This window comes from Sander vitreus, chromosome 23 (assembly GCF_031162955.1).
Source record: "Sander vitreus isolate 19-12246 chromosome 23, sanVit1, whole genome shotgun sequence".
NCBI lineage: Eukaryota > Metazoa > Chordata > Actinopteri > Perciformes > Percidae > Sander > Sander vitreus.
The window spans coordinates 6611423-6627941 of record NC_135877.1 but is presented as its reverse complement, the minus strand read 5'-3'; the positions used below and the strand labels follow the sequence as shown (position 1 = coordinate 6627941).

General features: G+C 40.2%; 3 protein-coding genes and 1 long non-coding RNA gene across 8 annotated transcripts in view; 3 read left to right on the top strand and 1 right to left on the bottom strand.

Moving 5' to 3' along the window:
- rerg (RAS-like, estrogen-regulated, growth inhibitor) overlaps nt 1-3512 on the bottom strand; it is a 47314-nt gene extending 43802 nt beyond the window's left edge. The window contains exon 1 of one of the 5 annotated variants that reach the window (XM_078242737.1): nt 3177-3512. The gene's annotated coding sequence lies outside the window, so the exon portion shown is untranslated. Of the gene's footprint in view, nt 1-3086 lie in introns of all 5 variants that reach the window. The other 4 variants (XM_078242733.1, XM_078242735.1, XM_078242732.1 and 1 more) reach the window with 4 other exon arrangements.
- A 1354-nt stretch (nt 3513-4866) lies between these two features.
- On the top strand, nt 4867-7507 carry LOC144512440 (plexin-C1-like). The gene is made up of 4 exons (XM_078243201.1): nt 4867-5996; nt 6509-6631; nt 7280-7425; nt 7504-7507. The coding sequence occupies exons 1-4, from the start codon at nt 4986-4988 to the stop codon at nt 7505-7507; spliced, it is 1284 nt and encodes a 427-aa protein (XP_078099327.1). The 5' UTR covers nt 4867-4985.
- A 32-nt stretch (nt 7508-7539) lies between these two features.
- On the top strand, nt 7540-8052 carry LOC144512090 (uncharacterized). The gene is made up of 3 exons (XR_013500963.1): nt 7540-7604; nt 7678-7783; nt 7873-8052. It is a non-coding gene; the product is annotated as an uncharacterized LOC144512090 (long non-coding RNA).
- Nucleotides 8053-10239: 2187 nt separating this feature from the next.
- LOC144512089 (plexin-C1-like) lies at nt 10240-15950 on the top strand. The gene is made up of 7 exons (XM_078242656.1): nt 10240-10347; nt 11425-11514; nt 13173-13281; nt 13847-14017; nt 14098-14265; nt 14522-14621; nt 15273-15950. The coding sequence occupies exons 1-7, from the start codon at nt 10328-10330 to the stop codon at nt 15350-15352; spliced, it is 738 nt and encodes a 245-aa protein (XP_078098782.1). The 5' UTR covers nt 10240-10327; the 3' UTR covers nt 15353-15950.
- Nucleotides 15951-16519: the final 569 nt, after the last annotated feature.

Below are 16519 nucleotides of genomic sequence, written 5' to 3'. Positions count from 1 at the left end.
TGTTGGTGCCTAAATCACGCCCACACCTTAGGCATTTCTCATCTACCATGCAGAAAGTTTCGCCAATTTGCTGCTGGTCAGATGGTTCCTATCAAGTAGCAACTGCTGCATATTGATTAGAAATTACAACCAACGACCAACTAAAAACTTGTGTCTGTAAAGGAGAAAATTGCAAGTTCTGCCTGAATCTTATTTCATGTTGGTCTCTAAAATCAGTAGGCCCATGCACAGTGTTTTTGCAACATTTGTACAGACAGCTACAGAAAGATGGAGGGTTTGAGGTGGACTCAACCACTAAGAGTGTGGAGGGAATGTCTTCAGTCATTTCTTGGAAATACCTTGTAGATTGTAAACAGAATATAAATTATATAGTGTAGCATCCCACATAAACAGCTTGTACAGCTCTTTCCTATAACAGACTTTGTTCAGCTTTCTTCCTGCCTCGTATCTCGCTTTTACGTTCTTGATTTCTATCGGTTTTACATCTCACACATATTACTGTGAACACACACGCACTCCAGTGTTCCCTCGCTCTCGCACGGAGCAGCAGGGAAGCACCAGCGAGAGAGGAGGAAGAGGCACACACATCAGTGTCTCCCCACCGACACGGTCATTCCTCTTCCCATTTTGCCATTCATAGCCTCCACCCACCATCCTGATTCTCTCTCATGCACGCACACTCACACATCTTAGTCGTGTAACGAAGTCGCAGGATAAACGGCTTTAGTGAGGCTGAAGTGGCTGTTGCATCATTATCCCAGAGTAGTCGTCTCTCTCTGTGTGCAATAAAATGAGTCAGACTGTTGATGAAATAGTGACCAGTCTGGTCTACAAAACAATGTATGTACACCTACACCTATCGTCACAATGAATGACGCATTCAAAACAACGTCGCTACAATAAACACAAAAAGTAGTAACCGTGTTACAAAATTAGCACAAACTTCAAAAATCAGTAACCGCTGATACAGTACAAACAGAAAACAAGTTTCAACTGTTCCAAGTAATGGCTAACTTGCAATACAACTGGCAAAGTAAAAGAACTGGTGCTGCTTTTCAGACTGCAGCCAAACGGTACAGTACAGCTTTGTTTTCATCATGTTGAACTACTTTAATTTCTCTTAACTTATTATTTTTTGAGGGGGCATTTTTGCCTGTAATTGATAGACTGGTTGTAGACAGGGAAGAGAGAGAGAGGGAAGACATGGAGCAAAGAGCCGCAGGTCGTAATCGAACCCCGGGCCGCTGCGGTAAAGACTGAACCTTGGTACATGGGGCACACGCTGTACCAGGTGAGCTACCGGAGCGCCCCTGAACTACTTTCATTTCTCGATACCTGAAGTGTCTCTGTGACTTAAACTGAAAACATCAGATCAATAGTCATAATCCCAGAGCATGGACCAAAAATGAACCTGCCATCTCTCTAGTATCTATAATTAATCTTTTTTTTACCCATAGACATCTGCTCTACAGGGACCCCATCCAAACTGTCAAACTAGGCACGTGTATATATTTTTTCCACTGTGTGCCTAGCTGGGGTTTGTGTCATTTTTACCCTGAGAAATGAATCTGAGTGGTGGTGCTGTGGTTCAGGGAGATTACAGACCTCTGAGCTCCAAACCATGGGAGGAGACCTGTTGCACCACAGGCTATACAAAGCCTGCAAACCACAGGCCTGTCATCTAAATACATACAGTGAACTGGTGCACTGCCTCTGGGGGGAAACCAGTAGGGGAAAGAATCCTACATTGTCCTACTCCCTGCTAGTGTTTTCAGCCAGAGGTGGCAGGTCTCTGTCAGACCGCCCTCATGCTGATAAACTTTGGCCCTGTTTGATCAAACATTTTCATCGCAAGCACTCCGGTCTGAGAAGTTTTCGTCTTCCTCTACTGTCAGAGGGAGGAAAACAAGCTGTTCTGTGAATCATCCGAGGTGGGAAAAGTATTCAAATCCTACCATAGTAACAGTAGAAATACCACAATGTAAAATATACTTTCAAGTAAAAATCCTCTATTCAAATGTTTGCTCAAGTTAAAGTACAGAAGTATTTGCAACAAAAATATAGTTATGGTGCCCGGTGGAGTTAAACAAACGTTCTATTTACATTCAAACAATATGGGGACCCACTCATAAAAACACTGCTTCATGCGCTACTACCACTCAAAACTCAAAGCATTAAAAGTAGTATTATGCAGAAAGGCCATTTCCAGAGCTATATATGATTTGTAAATATTGTATTACTATTATGTATGCATTGTGTTAACAGCATCATATTTATTATGATCATTTATTGTCTATGTAAAATCTCACTTTACAAAGTAACAAGTAAGTGGCGTTGAAGTATGGAGTAATATAAAAAGAAAAGTACACAAGTACCTCATAATTGAACTTAAGTTAGTAAATGTACTTTACATTCCACCACTGTAAGTATAAGCATTTCCCTTCATTGCGACCAATGTGCACTTCATCTTGAGATGTGCATGTCAGCTGAGAGTCGCTATAACTTGTTGTTTCAGAGGATGTTGAAGTTTCTGTAATCATATCGACTCTTCATTCCCTCCATCTTCATGTTTGCTGGCATCCCACCCACAACCTCCTTCAGGACCCCTGGGAGTCCCCTGGACCCGGTTTGTGTGGACTGACCTTAAATCCCATTGAGATGTGGGCTATTATGCAACACTCAGCGCTGCTCATGAATGCCAATTAAGTCCTCGAACTCAATAGGAAAAGGTGGAGGGTGATCAAGCAGCAGAGTAAAATCAAACTGCATATTCATGAAGATTGAACTGGAGATATTGTGATTGTATCACAGAAAACCATTTGTTCACATACAACAGCCCAAATGGAAAGATTAGTTAAACTTTTCAGATGTTACAGCACTGTTCATCTTAGAAAAACGAACAAAGATTACTGAGACACTAAAACGTATCACAGTTGAATATCAAGCCCATTTAATTTAAACAGAATAGCTGAATATGTCCACCAGATCATAAAAATATTATTTTATGTCATGAGAGAATCCGACAGTGCATAACCTTCCTTAAAGGTCTCATACTGTCAGTAAAATATTAAACCTTCTCGACTAACCACGGGTTGGATCATTTCCACACCCCAGTGTTGCAGTGCTGTGTCCGGAGGGAACGCACCTCACATGAAAATACCGGCAGGAAGACTCACCAGCGACCGCTGAACGCAGCAATAATCTCGCGGTGATGAAACGCTGATCAGGAAGAGAAGAATTAACAAATAAACAACACAAAGTTGTCAGGTCCGCCGATCAAAGATAATGCGTCTGACCTTCCCGGACGCAGCGCGCAGCGCACAGCTGGATGGAAGGAGGGATATAAACAGCTGGATGGACAGACGCGTGGATGGATGGGCAGATCCCCTCCGGACAGACCCAACAGCAGCTCTGACTGGAATGAATGAATCCCTAAAACGGAGTGTCAGTGGAAATCTACGGAAATAATATACGGAGCGGAGCTGCTGGAGTTCCCGACACTCTGCTGCCTCTGACCGGCTGCTGCATGCCGCTGCATCTCCACACTGAGGGGGGGCAGCGACCTCTAGTGGCCGGAAGCTAAAACGCAAGGAGGAAATCTAGCCATTTAAACATCACATTGCACGTGATTACTATGATCTAAAAGCGTTTTTTTTTAGACGGAAATGCCCCCATCACCATTTATTTAAGTATGGCTAAAAATGATTGTCAATTGGATGTTCAATATCATGAAGTCAGAGAGAACCTGATAGTTGTTTTTCTGCTGGTCATAGACACTCCTCCTTTCCTTGAGCTCAATTGGAATTCAACTTACTTACTGGTTTACTCCATCAGAACAATGAAATCATTATGGGGTAAATCATTTAATAAACTTGTCAGGTTTTTCTGCTCCTGCATGGGATTTAAATTGTGCTTTGTACTAATGTTGCCAGTGCAACCTGTACAGTTCAACATTTATGTTGATTTGGCAAACTTAATAAATAAAAAAATGTAACATTACTTGACCTCCTATTTGCAACTTAATAATGGAAACTATCTATTAAATTTAGGAGAGCTCCACATGTTTCTTAATACAAGCAGGTTACTCTAGGTGGCAGAGAGGTGAGCACACACTCTCTGAGCCATGTTGTAGAATGACTATCATTGGTTAGGATGAATGATAGGCCCTACGTTAGCTGAAACAATATGTACAGTATAGTTCCGGATATGTTAGCTCACCAGGTGCAGCTGCCGCTACATTAATAAAGTTGGCCTTGATTTTGGTCCCAATCCCTTGTCAATGCGTCACTAAATTGTGCTTGTTACACACTGTAATGACACCCCTTGTAGTAAATGATCAGACACCAACGCTCTACATTTGTCACCTGTCCATCCGGCGACATTTCAGCTGATTAGAAGTTGATAAATGTGAGGGTTAAATAGATTTAATGGTTTCAATTTTACTTGCTGTTGTAGAAGGAGACAGCTGCGCAAAAATAATAATTTTATTAAATTTGTATCCAATTAAGCTTTGAACAGTGACATTTGAGCATGAAGTGCTCTCAATACCTTTTGATTCTGATTTTGAAACTTCGAAATGTGACATTAACTTAGGACTTGCAGACTTCTTACTTACTGCCAACGTCCCTCATCTGGTTTGTCCGTGAGCGCACTCACATTTTCTCCGCATATTCAAACTCGCGGTAAATTAGACTGGTGTTACACCAGAACTAAAACTATAAAGCGAGCTAAAAGTGGGCTATAGTGACATCACCGTGGCCACATGCATGGATGTAAAAACTACAAACTGCTTATGAGGCATCTTTTTTTTTTTTTTTTTAGGCTATTTCTTTGTGCGCGCTTCCGCGAATTGCATCCACTTCTTGGCACATTTCAACCGACACGCGCTGCGCTTTTACGCACGACACCAGTGACACTGTGGAGGAGAGCAGAGTGCCATGAAGACCGTCTATGTGTGAGCATTTTGCTGTCATCACTGCAAGAAGATGATCCTGCTGCCGGCTCTGTTGTTCATTCTCTGGGGAGAACGGGCTCGGTGCCTGGAGGAGAATGGAGGCTTCACTTTTGATGGAGACATCCGTCACTTCGCTGTGGCCGACGACACTGTTTACGTCGCTACAGCGGAGACGCTGTACCAGCTGAGCCACGACCTGACTCTGGTCCAGAGTCTGACTCAGAGAGGAATCCTGACGGCCGGGTGTCAGATAGACGCGCAGTTTTCCCGGGTTTCTGAGACGGATGAGCGGAACGCGACTTTCAGCGTCAACATGTTATTGCCTTTTGTTGAGAATGGAACTCTGATCAGCTGCGGTGTGATCGAGTGCGGTTACTGCGAGGTGCTGGACCTGAAGAACATTTCAAATGTGCAGTATATGGAGAACATCGAGGTGGGATCCCTAAGGCGCAGCAGCGCATCCATCGGCTTCCTGGTGAATGTGGAGGAGACAACTACCGAGACTTACATTATGACTGCCTTACAGATATACGAAGACAAATCCACAAAGAGCAGCTGCTCCTCGGAATCAGAAGCGGTAAAACTTATTAATACGGATAACAGGCAACACGGAGCTATATTTTCCTATATTGGCGAGTTCTCTTCCGATGTGATCAAACGTTGTCCTACAGGCAGTGCGGAGTTTGTAGATGGATTTCAGATCAGTTTAACCATTTATCTTTTCTCTAACCTGCCCTCAAGTGACACAAGCAACAGAGTCCGTCTCATTTGGCTCCAGGGCAAAACAAACAAAGCGGAGACTTTCAGGTCGCTGCGGGGCGCGACCCTCAGCATCTCTGATGGTGGTAAAGGCAGCAGACTCCTCGCCTCCTCCGTGATCCCGGGCGGGCCGCCGGTGCTCTGGAGCGGCGTGTTCAGTGTGGACGGAGGACCCACCGACACAGAGCTGCTACTGTTTGACATCAGCCCTCCTCTCACTGGAGACACTGATGCAGATCCAGACTTCTGCAGTATCTGCGGCACTGACAGGCTAAGACCGCCGGTTGGTCCTGATTTTGATCTGTGAAGTTCTAATAAGTTATAAAGTTATGACAAAATCTATATGGAGTTGAAGAAAAAAACAATAAGACTACACTTTATTATATTACTGTACTCATAAATTAAATATTGATTGTGCATGGGAACAGAAACTCAAAGATTCCTTTAATGTCAAAATATAGAGGCAGACATTTACCAAAGTTTTGTAGACTTCTTAGGGCTGGGCAACATATTGATATTCTATCGAGATGTTGAAATGTTTTAATGTCTGAGAGACATGAGAGGTCAACTAATGTGAGGGTTAAATAGATTTAATGGTTTCAATTGTCCTTACTGTTGTAGAAGGAGACAGCTGCACACAAATCATTCTATTAAATCTTTATCCAATTAAGCTTTGAACAGTGACATTTGAACATGAAGTGCTCTCAGTACCCTTTTGTCTAATCTGGAAGCTGTTCACTTTAGAATTCCATAAATACAGTTTTGGTTTCAAAGTAATATTTCTTTGTCTCTCAGCCAAAGACTCTGAAGCCCAAGGCAGTGCTCCTCAGGCAGAACTCCATGACCTCTGTGCTGGCAGTGAGACAGAAGGCCTGGATGGTTTTCTTCATTGGGACCGGAGATGGGCGGCTCATTAAGGTGTGTATAAAAAAAAGTTATGGATATGTATTCTATTCATTAATGGAAATCAATCATTCAAAAACATATAATGTTCCAAACAAAGTAACTGAGTAACAGTGATAGCTACTCTTTACATATTATACAGATCATTTAAAATAAATTAAAGATGCTTCTGTAACTATTTTATTTAATAACCATAATGTATTTTACCTCATTCCAGTTATTCATTTGTATGTGTAGGGGTTTTGAGCTTTTTTAAGCAACGCTTTTGCGAAGTCACCACAGGCCCTGTAGCAGGAAATATAGCCATTATCAGGTACAGCTCTAGTTAGATGTACATTCTTTCTTTATAGAAGTTGCAGATACAGATGGTGGGTACTTTCCAGAAGCAGCATAACTTTTTCATAGATGGAAATCATTTCAGTGGCTGGAAAAAGCTACATTGATTTAATTAGATAGGCTGAAGCACATTGTGTGTTCAGCCTATCTAATTAAATCAATTTAGCTGGTGACCTTAATTATGATTTCAAAATCATAATTTCAGTGGTTTTATTTTTTACTGTATATTGATAAGCCTTTCTCTCCAGTACAGCTTTGCCTTGCAGCTAAAACTGAAACACAGCAAACATAACAAAGCTACATTGTTGTTGTTGTTGTTGTTGTCAGCTTGCTGTGGACAAGAACTATCACACCACCTGCCCCAGGGTGCTCTACAGGGCCTCTGACGACCGCCAAGTGTTTCCCAAAATGCATCTGGATCAAGTAGATCTTAAACACGTGTACCTGCCATTTCAGAACCAGGTGGGTGCATTGTACATGTATAAACATACTTGTTTTGAATGTACAATGCCTTATGTATTCCATACTTTCAAAGTGTTTGTGTTTTGTAGATGAAGCGTGTACCTGTGTCAAAGTGCAGCACATATACAAATGTGCAGGACTGTTGGTCTGCACAGGATCCGTACTGTGTCTGGTGCAGCACTAAAAGAAGGTCAGGAACAACATCAGCAGGTGACACCTACAAAGAACTATGAACTTGGTTAAAACATAATTTCTCCTCCTAGTTGCACATTTGAAGATGACTGCCAAGATTCAGACTGGTTATCCATTCCTGATGATTCCCAACAGAAAATGGTTTCCTACAAAGTTGTAAAGGACGGCATAGGCCAGGTAAAGATTACGTACAGGCTTTTAACTATATTCAGTTGTGACTGTTAGTTTCTTTTCTTTTGTAAACACTCACATTCTTCCTTTCTCAGATCACGCTTAACATCCAGACACATCTGAGTCTGGGCCAGAAGGCGCGGTCTAACTTCGCCGGTCAATTCTCTGTAAGTTCCAGTGTGCTTTGTAGCAGAGACGGCCCTCCTCCACAATTCCCACAATGCACCTGCATTGTCTCTGACAGCACACTTACTGCTGGAGGTCAGTGACTTTTGAAAGCCCAAAGAATATTTTGAGGAAAAAAAAAAAACTAGCATTATCACAGGGGCAAATTCTATATTTCCACTAAGCAGTCATGCTTAGTGATTTGCAACATGCCGACAATAGCACAACACAAACAAAAAAACATTGATAAAGGCCTGGTGTGGAATATGCAGCATCTCTACTAGTTGACAAATTTGAGATGCCTCACAGTATATATTGCATTGCATTAACATGTATCCCTGAAAAGTATGACCTCAAGTGTTTCTTACTGCAGTATTCAATGTATAATTTGCATGTCAGGCCTGGCAGTCACAGCAGCAATTACACTTGGGACAACGCAGTTGTTGGAACAACTGAAGTTAACCAAGTGCTCTGAAATCAAGGGACTGCCAACTTCTATCCTGTAAGTCCACAACCATTCTCAAGAAATCTAATCTATTTAACAGTCCCTCCAGAAAAACGCGATTATGCGATCGCATAATTCAATGCCTAATCAGCCAAAGTCCGCATATTTATGCGGGGGCCGCATTTTTTCAAATACGGCGCACTTTCGCCGCATAAATTGCAGATTTCCGTGCAAAATATGCGGGGCTTGCATGATTTCATAATTCCGCATTTTCGTTGCAAAAAAGTCTCATATATCTTAGCAGAAAGTTGAAAAATGTTGCGTGTACTTCACACAAGAGCAGCCATTTTCCCCTGTTGCCATGGGAACGATATGAAGTGACGTAATTACGCGACGTGAACATCATCGAAAAGCTGCAAACCCCGCGATGAAGCCACGATGAAACCGCAGTTTTTGCAAGTTCCCGCAATTTCATCGCATAAAATTGCATAAATATCCCGCATATTCCATCGCATTTTTAAAAAAAACATGCCGCATAATCAAGGATTTTTCCCCGCAACAATCACAAAAATAATAATTTAAATAATAACAACACAAAAAAGTAATTGTGATTCATATAAAAGTGTTATATTGATGTGGATCTTGATCGCCGGTGATAGCATTTGTTTTACCTTCAGGTGTCGGCAGTGTATCGAGGCTGGCTGTGGCTGGAGCACTAACGGCTGTTCCTGGGCAAATCAAGGAGTTATGAAAGTAATCTATTTCTTATCTAACATGGGCTTCTCCAGGCTTTATACAAGAGCTATATAAATGCCAAATTCACACATGCTACATTTGAACATCAACACAACATCACCATATCAATTATGAGACATTTGTAAAATTGACAATATGACTATGAAGATAACTTTATTTTGATAATCATTTAGTTAAGTTCTCATAGACCCACTGTACATTACTTGCCCAGCAGCAAACAGCAGACAAAGTTAGCAACTAGCTTATCATAGTAGAGCATTTAAAAGCTAAAGAGCCCAATATTTCCCTCAGGAGTTGGTGGAGAGCAAAATAGAGCCTAAAGAAGAGTAAATATTGGACTTACATTGTCAGGTGAAAACAAACACAACTCCAAATGAATGCTAATACTGCTCTGTTTATCCTCAATGCGTAAATGTTGTGTTCTGTTTGCTAACACATTCACCTTAACGCAAAGGGGAAACAGGCTAAACCGGCTAGCTTCTATCAAAAGTAACTTTTTTTTTTTTAAATGCCTTGCAGCAACATAAAAAAAATCTTGTTTACTTTCTTATCTACAAACAGTGTCTTGCTAGCTATGAGGTACCAATACATTAACTGTCCACTCGGTTTTGCGATAGCTGACACAGCTCAATTACTGTATGAGGACAGGATGTCTGCACTAACTGCTTGTTAAACAAAGCCATTTCATTTTTTATTTAATTTCTACACCATTAACAGACATCTAAATTATACAGCTTGGGAGTTGTTGGAACCTACCTAAATGAGGCCAACTGTTTCCCCATATCTAGTGTTTGTGCTAAGCTAGTCTAAAACAGAACTTTCTCAGTATTGAACGCAGAGAGGAAACGTATGTTTATCTTCTCATCTAACTCTTTTGCTTATGCTAATTTTCTGTTGCAGCCATAAAGTAGACCTGCTAAATTTCACCTCTTCTTGCAGGACAGTGTTTGCCAAATTATGGAGTCAGGGATGAAGTTTTCTGTGAGTCTGAATCTCTTCTTACACACACATTCAAAGTCTGAGCTTCATACTTCATTCACAGGTGTGTGTGTGTGTGTGTGTGTGTGTGTGTGTGTTTACCTGTCAGAGACCAGAGATCTCCTCCTCCTTTCTACGGCAGAAACCATGCAGTGTTGTCGGGTTATAATCTCAGTGATGTGACCAGAGTGAGGATCCAAGCGGACATGGATTGCACTCCACAAGAGTGAGTCAGTTTAGAGGTTGTTTACATTTTATAGAACAATCCTGTTATGCCACTCATTAGGAATTCCCAATTCCTAAAAGATATTCAGCCAATCTGATGTGCACTGCTATTTCCTAAAGCCAGAGGCTGGATTTGTGATGTAAAAGCTGATTGTGCTCCACAGACAATCGGTGACATTCGGATATGCTGATCCATAGGGTCTGCTTATTTTATTATGTTCCCTCCAAAAAGTTGGTCTTTATCTCAATGAGACTACTTTTTGTTAGCCACCTTGGGAACACCATAGCAGATCTACGTCAGTGACATCCACAGTCGCATAATTACGTAACCGAGTGCAAGTGCAGTTGGATTCTGCTTGTACCGCAGTTGTTTTCCCCCAATTCCCCATGAATACATTTAATGCTGGCTACTGACATACAACCACATTGCGCAAAGTTATTTTTATGAATAAAGTAGACATGATTACATACCTGAGGGCCAATTTGGGGTGGGTTTTGAATCATTTACAATCCCGTAATTGTCTCCATCTGTTGAAAGTCCGACCGAGATTGACTTGGGGTTTCGCCCGTCGTCTTTTACTTTCCCTTTTAGCTTTTAGTTGTTCTTTGTTTAATTTCCTTTTTTTCTGTGATGGTCCTGCCCCAGTATCAGCCATATCTACAACAGATAACTTCTGAAATTAAAAGACAATTAGGCCTATATAAAGAAATCTCCTGCTACCTTTTACCTGCATACTCACTAACAGGCTTTTCTGGTGTTACGCCCGTCAGAATGTGTTACTGTAGCGCCGTCTACCTGCCGTAAATCATTTTGTGATATCGCAGGAAAAATTGGACCTGAGCAAAAGCATTAATAAAACCTATATAAAAATAGTGTTCTTTTCACTGTTTGTCTCATTTGTTGTTACAGGTCATTTATGATCATCAGATAAAAAAATACAGTTTCAGAAACATTTTAAACATATAGTCATATACTGTGTATATATAGTGACTATATATTAGATATATAGGAAAAGTGGTAATTGTCACCGAGCCTAACTGATTTCTCTCTGTCTCTCTGTCTGTGTGCTCTGATCAGATCTCCTGTGTGGAACAACACTGGTGTGAAACTCACCTACCGGTCATCCCCATCCTGCACCCACATTGTACCAAGCAGCACCTGGATCAGGTATGACTGGATTTGTTGGCTCTTTTTATTTCCCAACACACAAGTTAAGAGTTTGATAAAAGCTTTTTTGAGGATAAGACGTGACTACTTTAGCCTTTTGGCGATGCTTTTAACAATAACTATTTATCGTGAAGATTTCTTTCTCACATTATTCTAAATATAAAAAAGTTTGCTGAGTGGAGAAGTGTAAAAATATGAAAACTATTGGCACAAGAGTGCTGAGTTTTTTTGGAGATGGAACAAGAAAAGCTTCTTTCAGCAGGACAATCGGACAATGAATTTGAAGTGGCACATGCAGCATGCTGCTATCAATAAATCTCAACCTAATCATTATTGAAACAGTAGAATAATGATTATGAACAAACAAGACCAGATCACTGGGATCAGCTTCTGAATCTGCAGCCCCTTTCAATAGTGAGGCATGATAAAGCACACATGGGTTGATGGGAAATGTGGTCTTAAAAGATAAACGCAATGGTCTACATCATGGTTATCATAAAATTATTCATATTGTTAACATAAAGAGGCGATACGTTTTAACTTAAAGTGCTCATATTATGCTTTTTGGCTTTGTCCCTTTCCTTTATTGTGTTATATATCTTTTTGCGCACATTATTACAAAGTGAAAAAGTCCAAAGTCCCCCCCCAAAGGGACTTACATCTTCCAGAGAAAACACTGTTCACAAATTGCTCCAAACAGCTCTGTTGTAGTCCAGCCTTTACTTCAGAGACAAACGTGGTCACTTTGTAACACACGTTATAATGCTCGCCTAGCTGCTAGCGTGGCACGCCCTCATACTCTGCAACTGACTAGCAGTCCTTACTGCGCATGTGTGACTCCCAACAAAGATGGAACAGAAGTGAGATGCCTCACTCTGTAGCTAAAACAGAGAGCTCAACACACAGGGTGAAAAGAGGAGCTGCAGCACAACAAATACTGTATATGGTGTTTTCTGAAAATTAAACCACAAACCTATTCTGGTACAACCTGTAAATACAATTATGAACCTGAAAATGAGCATTATGTGAGCACTTTAAGAACCACTGAGCTTTTACTTCAATGTCATCATTTCACCACGCACCATTGCACAGAAGCTCAGCCCTTCTTCAATGTGATAACATTACAGTTTCCAGTATGGTGGTTTGTCACTTACAACCACCAGTAAGCCTACACAGGTTTCTGTTGTGCTCTCTTCAGTTTTCTGATGGTTGTGATGCGAAATGTTTAAACTAGGGTGCTAGTCAGCAGTCTGTATTGGTTTGGAATGGCTATTGGTTTGTCTTTCAGCCAGTCGAACACTTTGGTCCAAGGCAGAATATCTCAACATTTGAGTGATGATCTTAATGTTTTTGAGCACATTCCAACCTTTGCTCTATGTTAGCTACACTTCTTTTAAATGTTGTTCTTTTTCATTTTCTGCATGTTTTTGTCCAGTCATATTATAAGTTGTAGTGAACACTGAAGCTTCCAGGGACCACAATGAGAGATTTAAACTTAAATTCTCATATGTAGGTAACCCTTATATAAAGGTGGTAGTCACAGATGTGTTTTACCATCATATCAGGCTGTCATTCTAAACAAAACAAAACCTTTCTTTGGTATTTAATCTGTATTAAATTAATTATTTTCTGATTGGCTGCTGCTCTGTGTCCTGTAGTGGGAAGAGGAAGATCACACTCATGGGATCACACCTGGAGTTTGTGGAAGGGGTCATGCACAGCCACGCCCCGCAGGAAGTCAGACCTCCCAGAAACGGGAACAATCAGGTTGATCTGTATATGCCACAATGTAAATATTTGTCTTATATTAATTATGTCATGTCAAATCATATCGTGCTGCATTACAGTACATTGTCATGTTATATCACAGCATGCCAAATTATAGTATATTACTGTATGTCACATCATATGTAATATTCTAGCATTATGTAATTTAACACTACATTAAGTATAATACATTACATTGTAGTCACAAGCTTCAATACACATGCAAAAACTTGCAGAATGAAGCAAGTCATATATAATGCTCTTTTGTTACACATTACCTGTCACGTCGTGCTATCATATGTTCTTTTTGTTATGCTGCAGTATGTTACATCATCTAATATTTTATCTTATTTGGCATCCTATTAATGTTTTATTTTGTATTAGCATATGTTGTTGTTTTACATCAACCAGTGTAACATTGTTATATTGTATTATGCTGTATAATTGTCATGTTACATTACATTGCTTAGTTTACCATGTCACGATCTTAACCATGTCATGTTATGCCATATACAGAGATATATTACACAAACACAGAAGTTGTTTTTTTTTTAATTCATTGCAGAGTCTCACCTATGACACCCCTGCAGCTGAAAAAGGGATTTCTACTAGCACTGTGTTTCTGAAAGTAGCCAATGAAACCTTGGCCTGCCTACCAATGACCTACTATCCAGAGCCCGAGTTCACTAGCTTCACATCCACAAAGACAGGGGACGATGTGCGCATCACCATACAGGTAATGCATATTCTTAGCACACATGCACAAATATAGGACATGAATACATAAAAGGTCAGTGTTTGTTTCTGTTATTTCAGAAAAAGGCAGACAAACTGGAGATGACCATAGCAGAGTTGGAGGTGTGGGGCGTTGAGGAAGAAAAACAACACCCCTGCATCATGGTAACCAAAGAAACTAGTAATCGGACTGACTTTTTCACCTGTAAGATTCAAAGGACAGCCAACGCTAACTTTCAGCAGTTAATGGTAAATCTTTCATTCAAACTGCACCAATTTACATTATACAGAAATACAACAGAAACGTTATTGTGATTGTAGAAAGAATAAAGGTGGGTCACAGCACCAGTTTACAGTATATCACAGCAAAGTCCTCATTGGTTTTCCCGCAATGGCTTTCAAATTGTGATTAGTAGTAGTAATTATACATAGTGAATATCTGCTCTCGTGAGATGTCCCAGTGTAAAATTCCTTTTCTAATAGCTGTGATGGTATTCTTTTCCAGATAAAGTATGGTGACAAGACAGTAACACTCAGACCTCCATGTTTAGTACATCTGGTCCTTAATATACTGCGTTTTCTGCTGATACCCTGTATTATGTCGGGTAAGTACACAAAGTAGGCTTGACTGATAGTGATTTATACTGCGATTAAATATATGATGAAGGCTGCATTTATTGCATTAGTTCGACTCCGGCTGTTTATGTGAAAACCTCAACTTGAATTATTGTAACAATTTTTTATGATGATTGTGTATGTTCAATGCTGGTGTTCTACCACTTTCAATAGAATCTAGGCACCCCTTAGTGGTAAAAAATTACAAACTGAGAAGCTTTTTCACCCTGACTGATATGTGTAGTACTGGAAGGAGGACTTCATAGCTAATAACAGGAAGCAATGTGAGGAGAGTCTGTTTCTGCAAGTAAAGCCAACGGGCTGAGGCAGAAAGTCCGCAGATAAGAGTTGTCAAAACAAGAGCTGGCAGCGCACAACTACAACAAGACTGGAGCGATAAGGGAACAGGATATACGTAGATCATCTCACCGAGAAAAATGCTCAAGATATTGAATATGAATCCAAAACATCCACCTTTGCGGGTTCAATCCAAAATCACTGGTGGTGGCCTTAAAACCCATCTAAGGTCAAACATCAGACATTTCCCTTTTTTTTGCCATTTTATGGATTAAATGCCATTTGTCTGACATTTAAATCAGAAGAAGAAAAATATTAAAACCGTAATTGTGTTTTTCTTTCAGTATTGGTGGCTATCTGTCTATGGCAAAGGAAGCTCACTGCTAAAACGAACAAACTAGGACCATCACGCCAAACCTTGTGAATGTTTTGCTTCTCCATTATCAAAATAGACATTACACTTTTTATTCTCCCGGGGTAAAGTTCAATCTTGGATCCCAAAATGATGTAGAGGGAAGCAACCTTAACTATACAAGGAGTGTAAGAGGGCTTCCAGCACTCTTTAGTATTTTGCTTTTACAGTATCTTATAACCCCTTTAATATTTAACTCAGGTGTAGTTGTATCTTGGCCACAATAATTCAAATGTGTGTCCAGGCATAGAAATCAGGGTTTAGGGACTTTTCCTTGGGTAATTAAAGGGTATTTTTTGCATTTTTTAGGTATTGAGTATATTAGAGAGACTCAAACTGGGGACATTGCATTAAAATGGTCAGCGTCTTAAACCTCTAGAGTCTAGTCCACAAAGTCCCCTTATTTCTTTTTTATGTTGATCGTATTTCCATTTGACCCTCTTCTCAGTTATTGTTACATTGTGCCTGTGTTTTTTTTCCTTAAATGTTATCTTTATTCCGGGTTTTACCTTAGATGTATGATTGCAAATTATTAGTTGAATATTTGAATTGAAAAGTTGAGAAACTTGGAAACTTACTCCAAGAGATGAATAAAAAATATGAATATGCAGCCTGGACTTGATTGAAAACAAACTGATTTGGGAAACAGTGACTTAACTGTCTTCCGTTGCAACCTTGAGGTGATGACAAGACTCCAGGAAGTCACTGTGACCTGCCAGGAAATAGTCAGGTACATAACATAACAGAGTCAGGTACATAACCTTATGCGAAATATAAATATTTTAATGTTTGTTCTCATAGGTTTTCTTAAGACCGTTTATTTAGTCCCTATTGTACTAAAGATCCCCATTTTTTTGTCTTATTTTGGCACTTGCTTTCCTCACTTCCTGTACCTCACTTCCTTTCCTCTCCTTTCTTCACCACTGATTGGCTCTTGTTTTCACCCTAATTACCTGATTCCTGACTCTAAAACTGAACCCTCCTCCTTAAAGGTACATTATGTAACATTTCTGCATTAAAATGTCTAAAAACGACAATACCTATGTTATATATTGTTTTACTATCCCAAATGTGTCCACCAAATTTCAAACCCAGAGAAATCTGTTATTTTATTTTTGACACGGGACGTTTCCTTTAGTTGCCTGTCAGTGGTGTCATATAACCTTTCACCCTCTAGTT

Excerpts from the sequence above, each read along its gene's own strand:
- LOC144512440 (XM_078243201.1), top strand. The coding sequence starts at position 4,986 with ATGATCCTGCTGCCGGCTCTGTTGTTCATTCTCTGGGGAGAACGGGCT. Across the intron at positions 5,997-6,508 it reads CTGACAGGCTAAGACCGCCG|CCAAAGACTCTGAAGCCCAA; the intron begins GTTGGTCCTGAT and ends TTTGTCTCTCAG. Across the intron at positions 6,632-7,279 it reads GAGATGGGCGGCTCATTAAG|CTTGCTGTGGACAAGAACTA; the intron begins GTGTGTATAAAA and ends TGTTGTTGTCAG.
- LOC144512089 (XM_078242656.1), top strand. The coding sequence starts at position 10,328 with ATGGATTGCACTCCACAAGA. Across the intron at positions 10,348-11,424 it reads ATGGATTGCACTCCACAAGA|ATCTCCTGTGTGGAACAACA; the intron begins GTGAGTCAGTTT and ends TGCTCTGATCAG. Across the intron at positions 14,266-14,521 it reads CTAACTTTCAGCAGTTAATG|ATAAAGTATGGTGACAAGAC; the intron begins GTAAATCTTTCA and ends ATTCTTTTCCAG.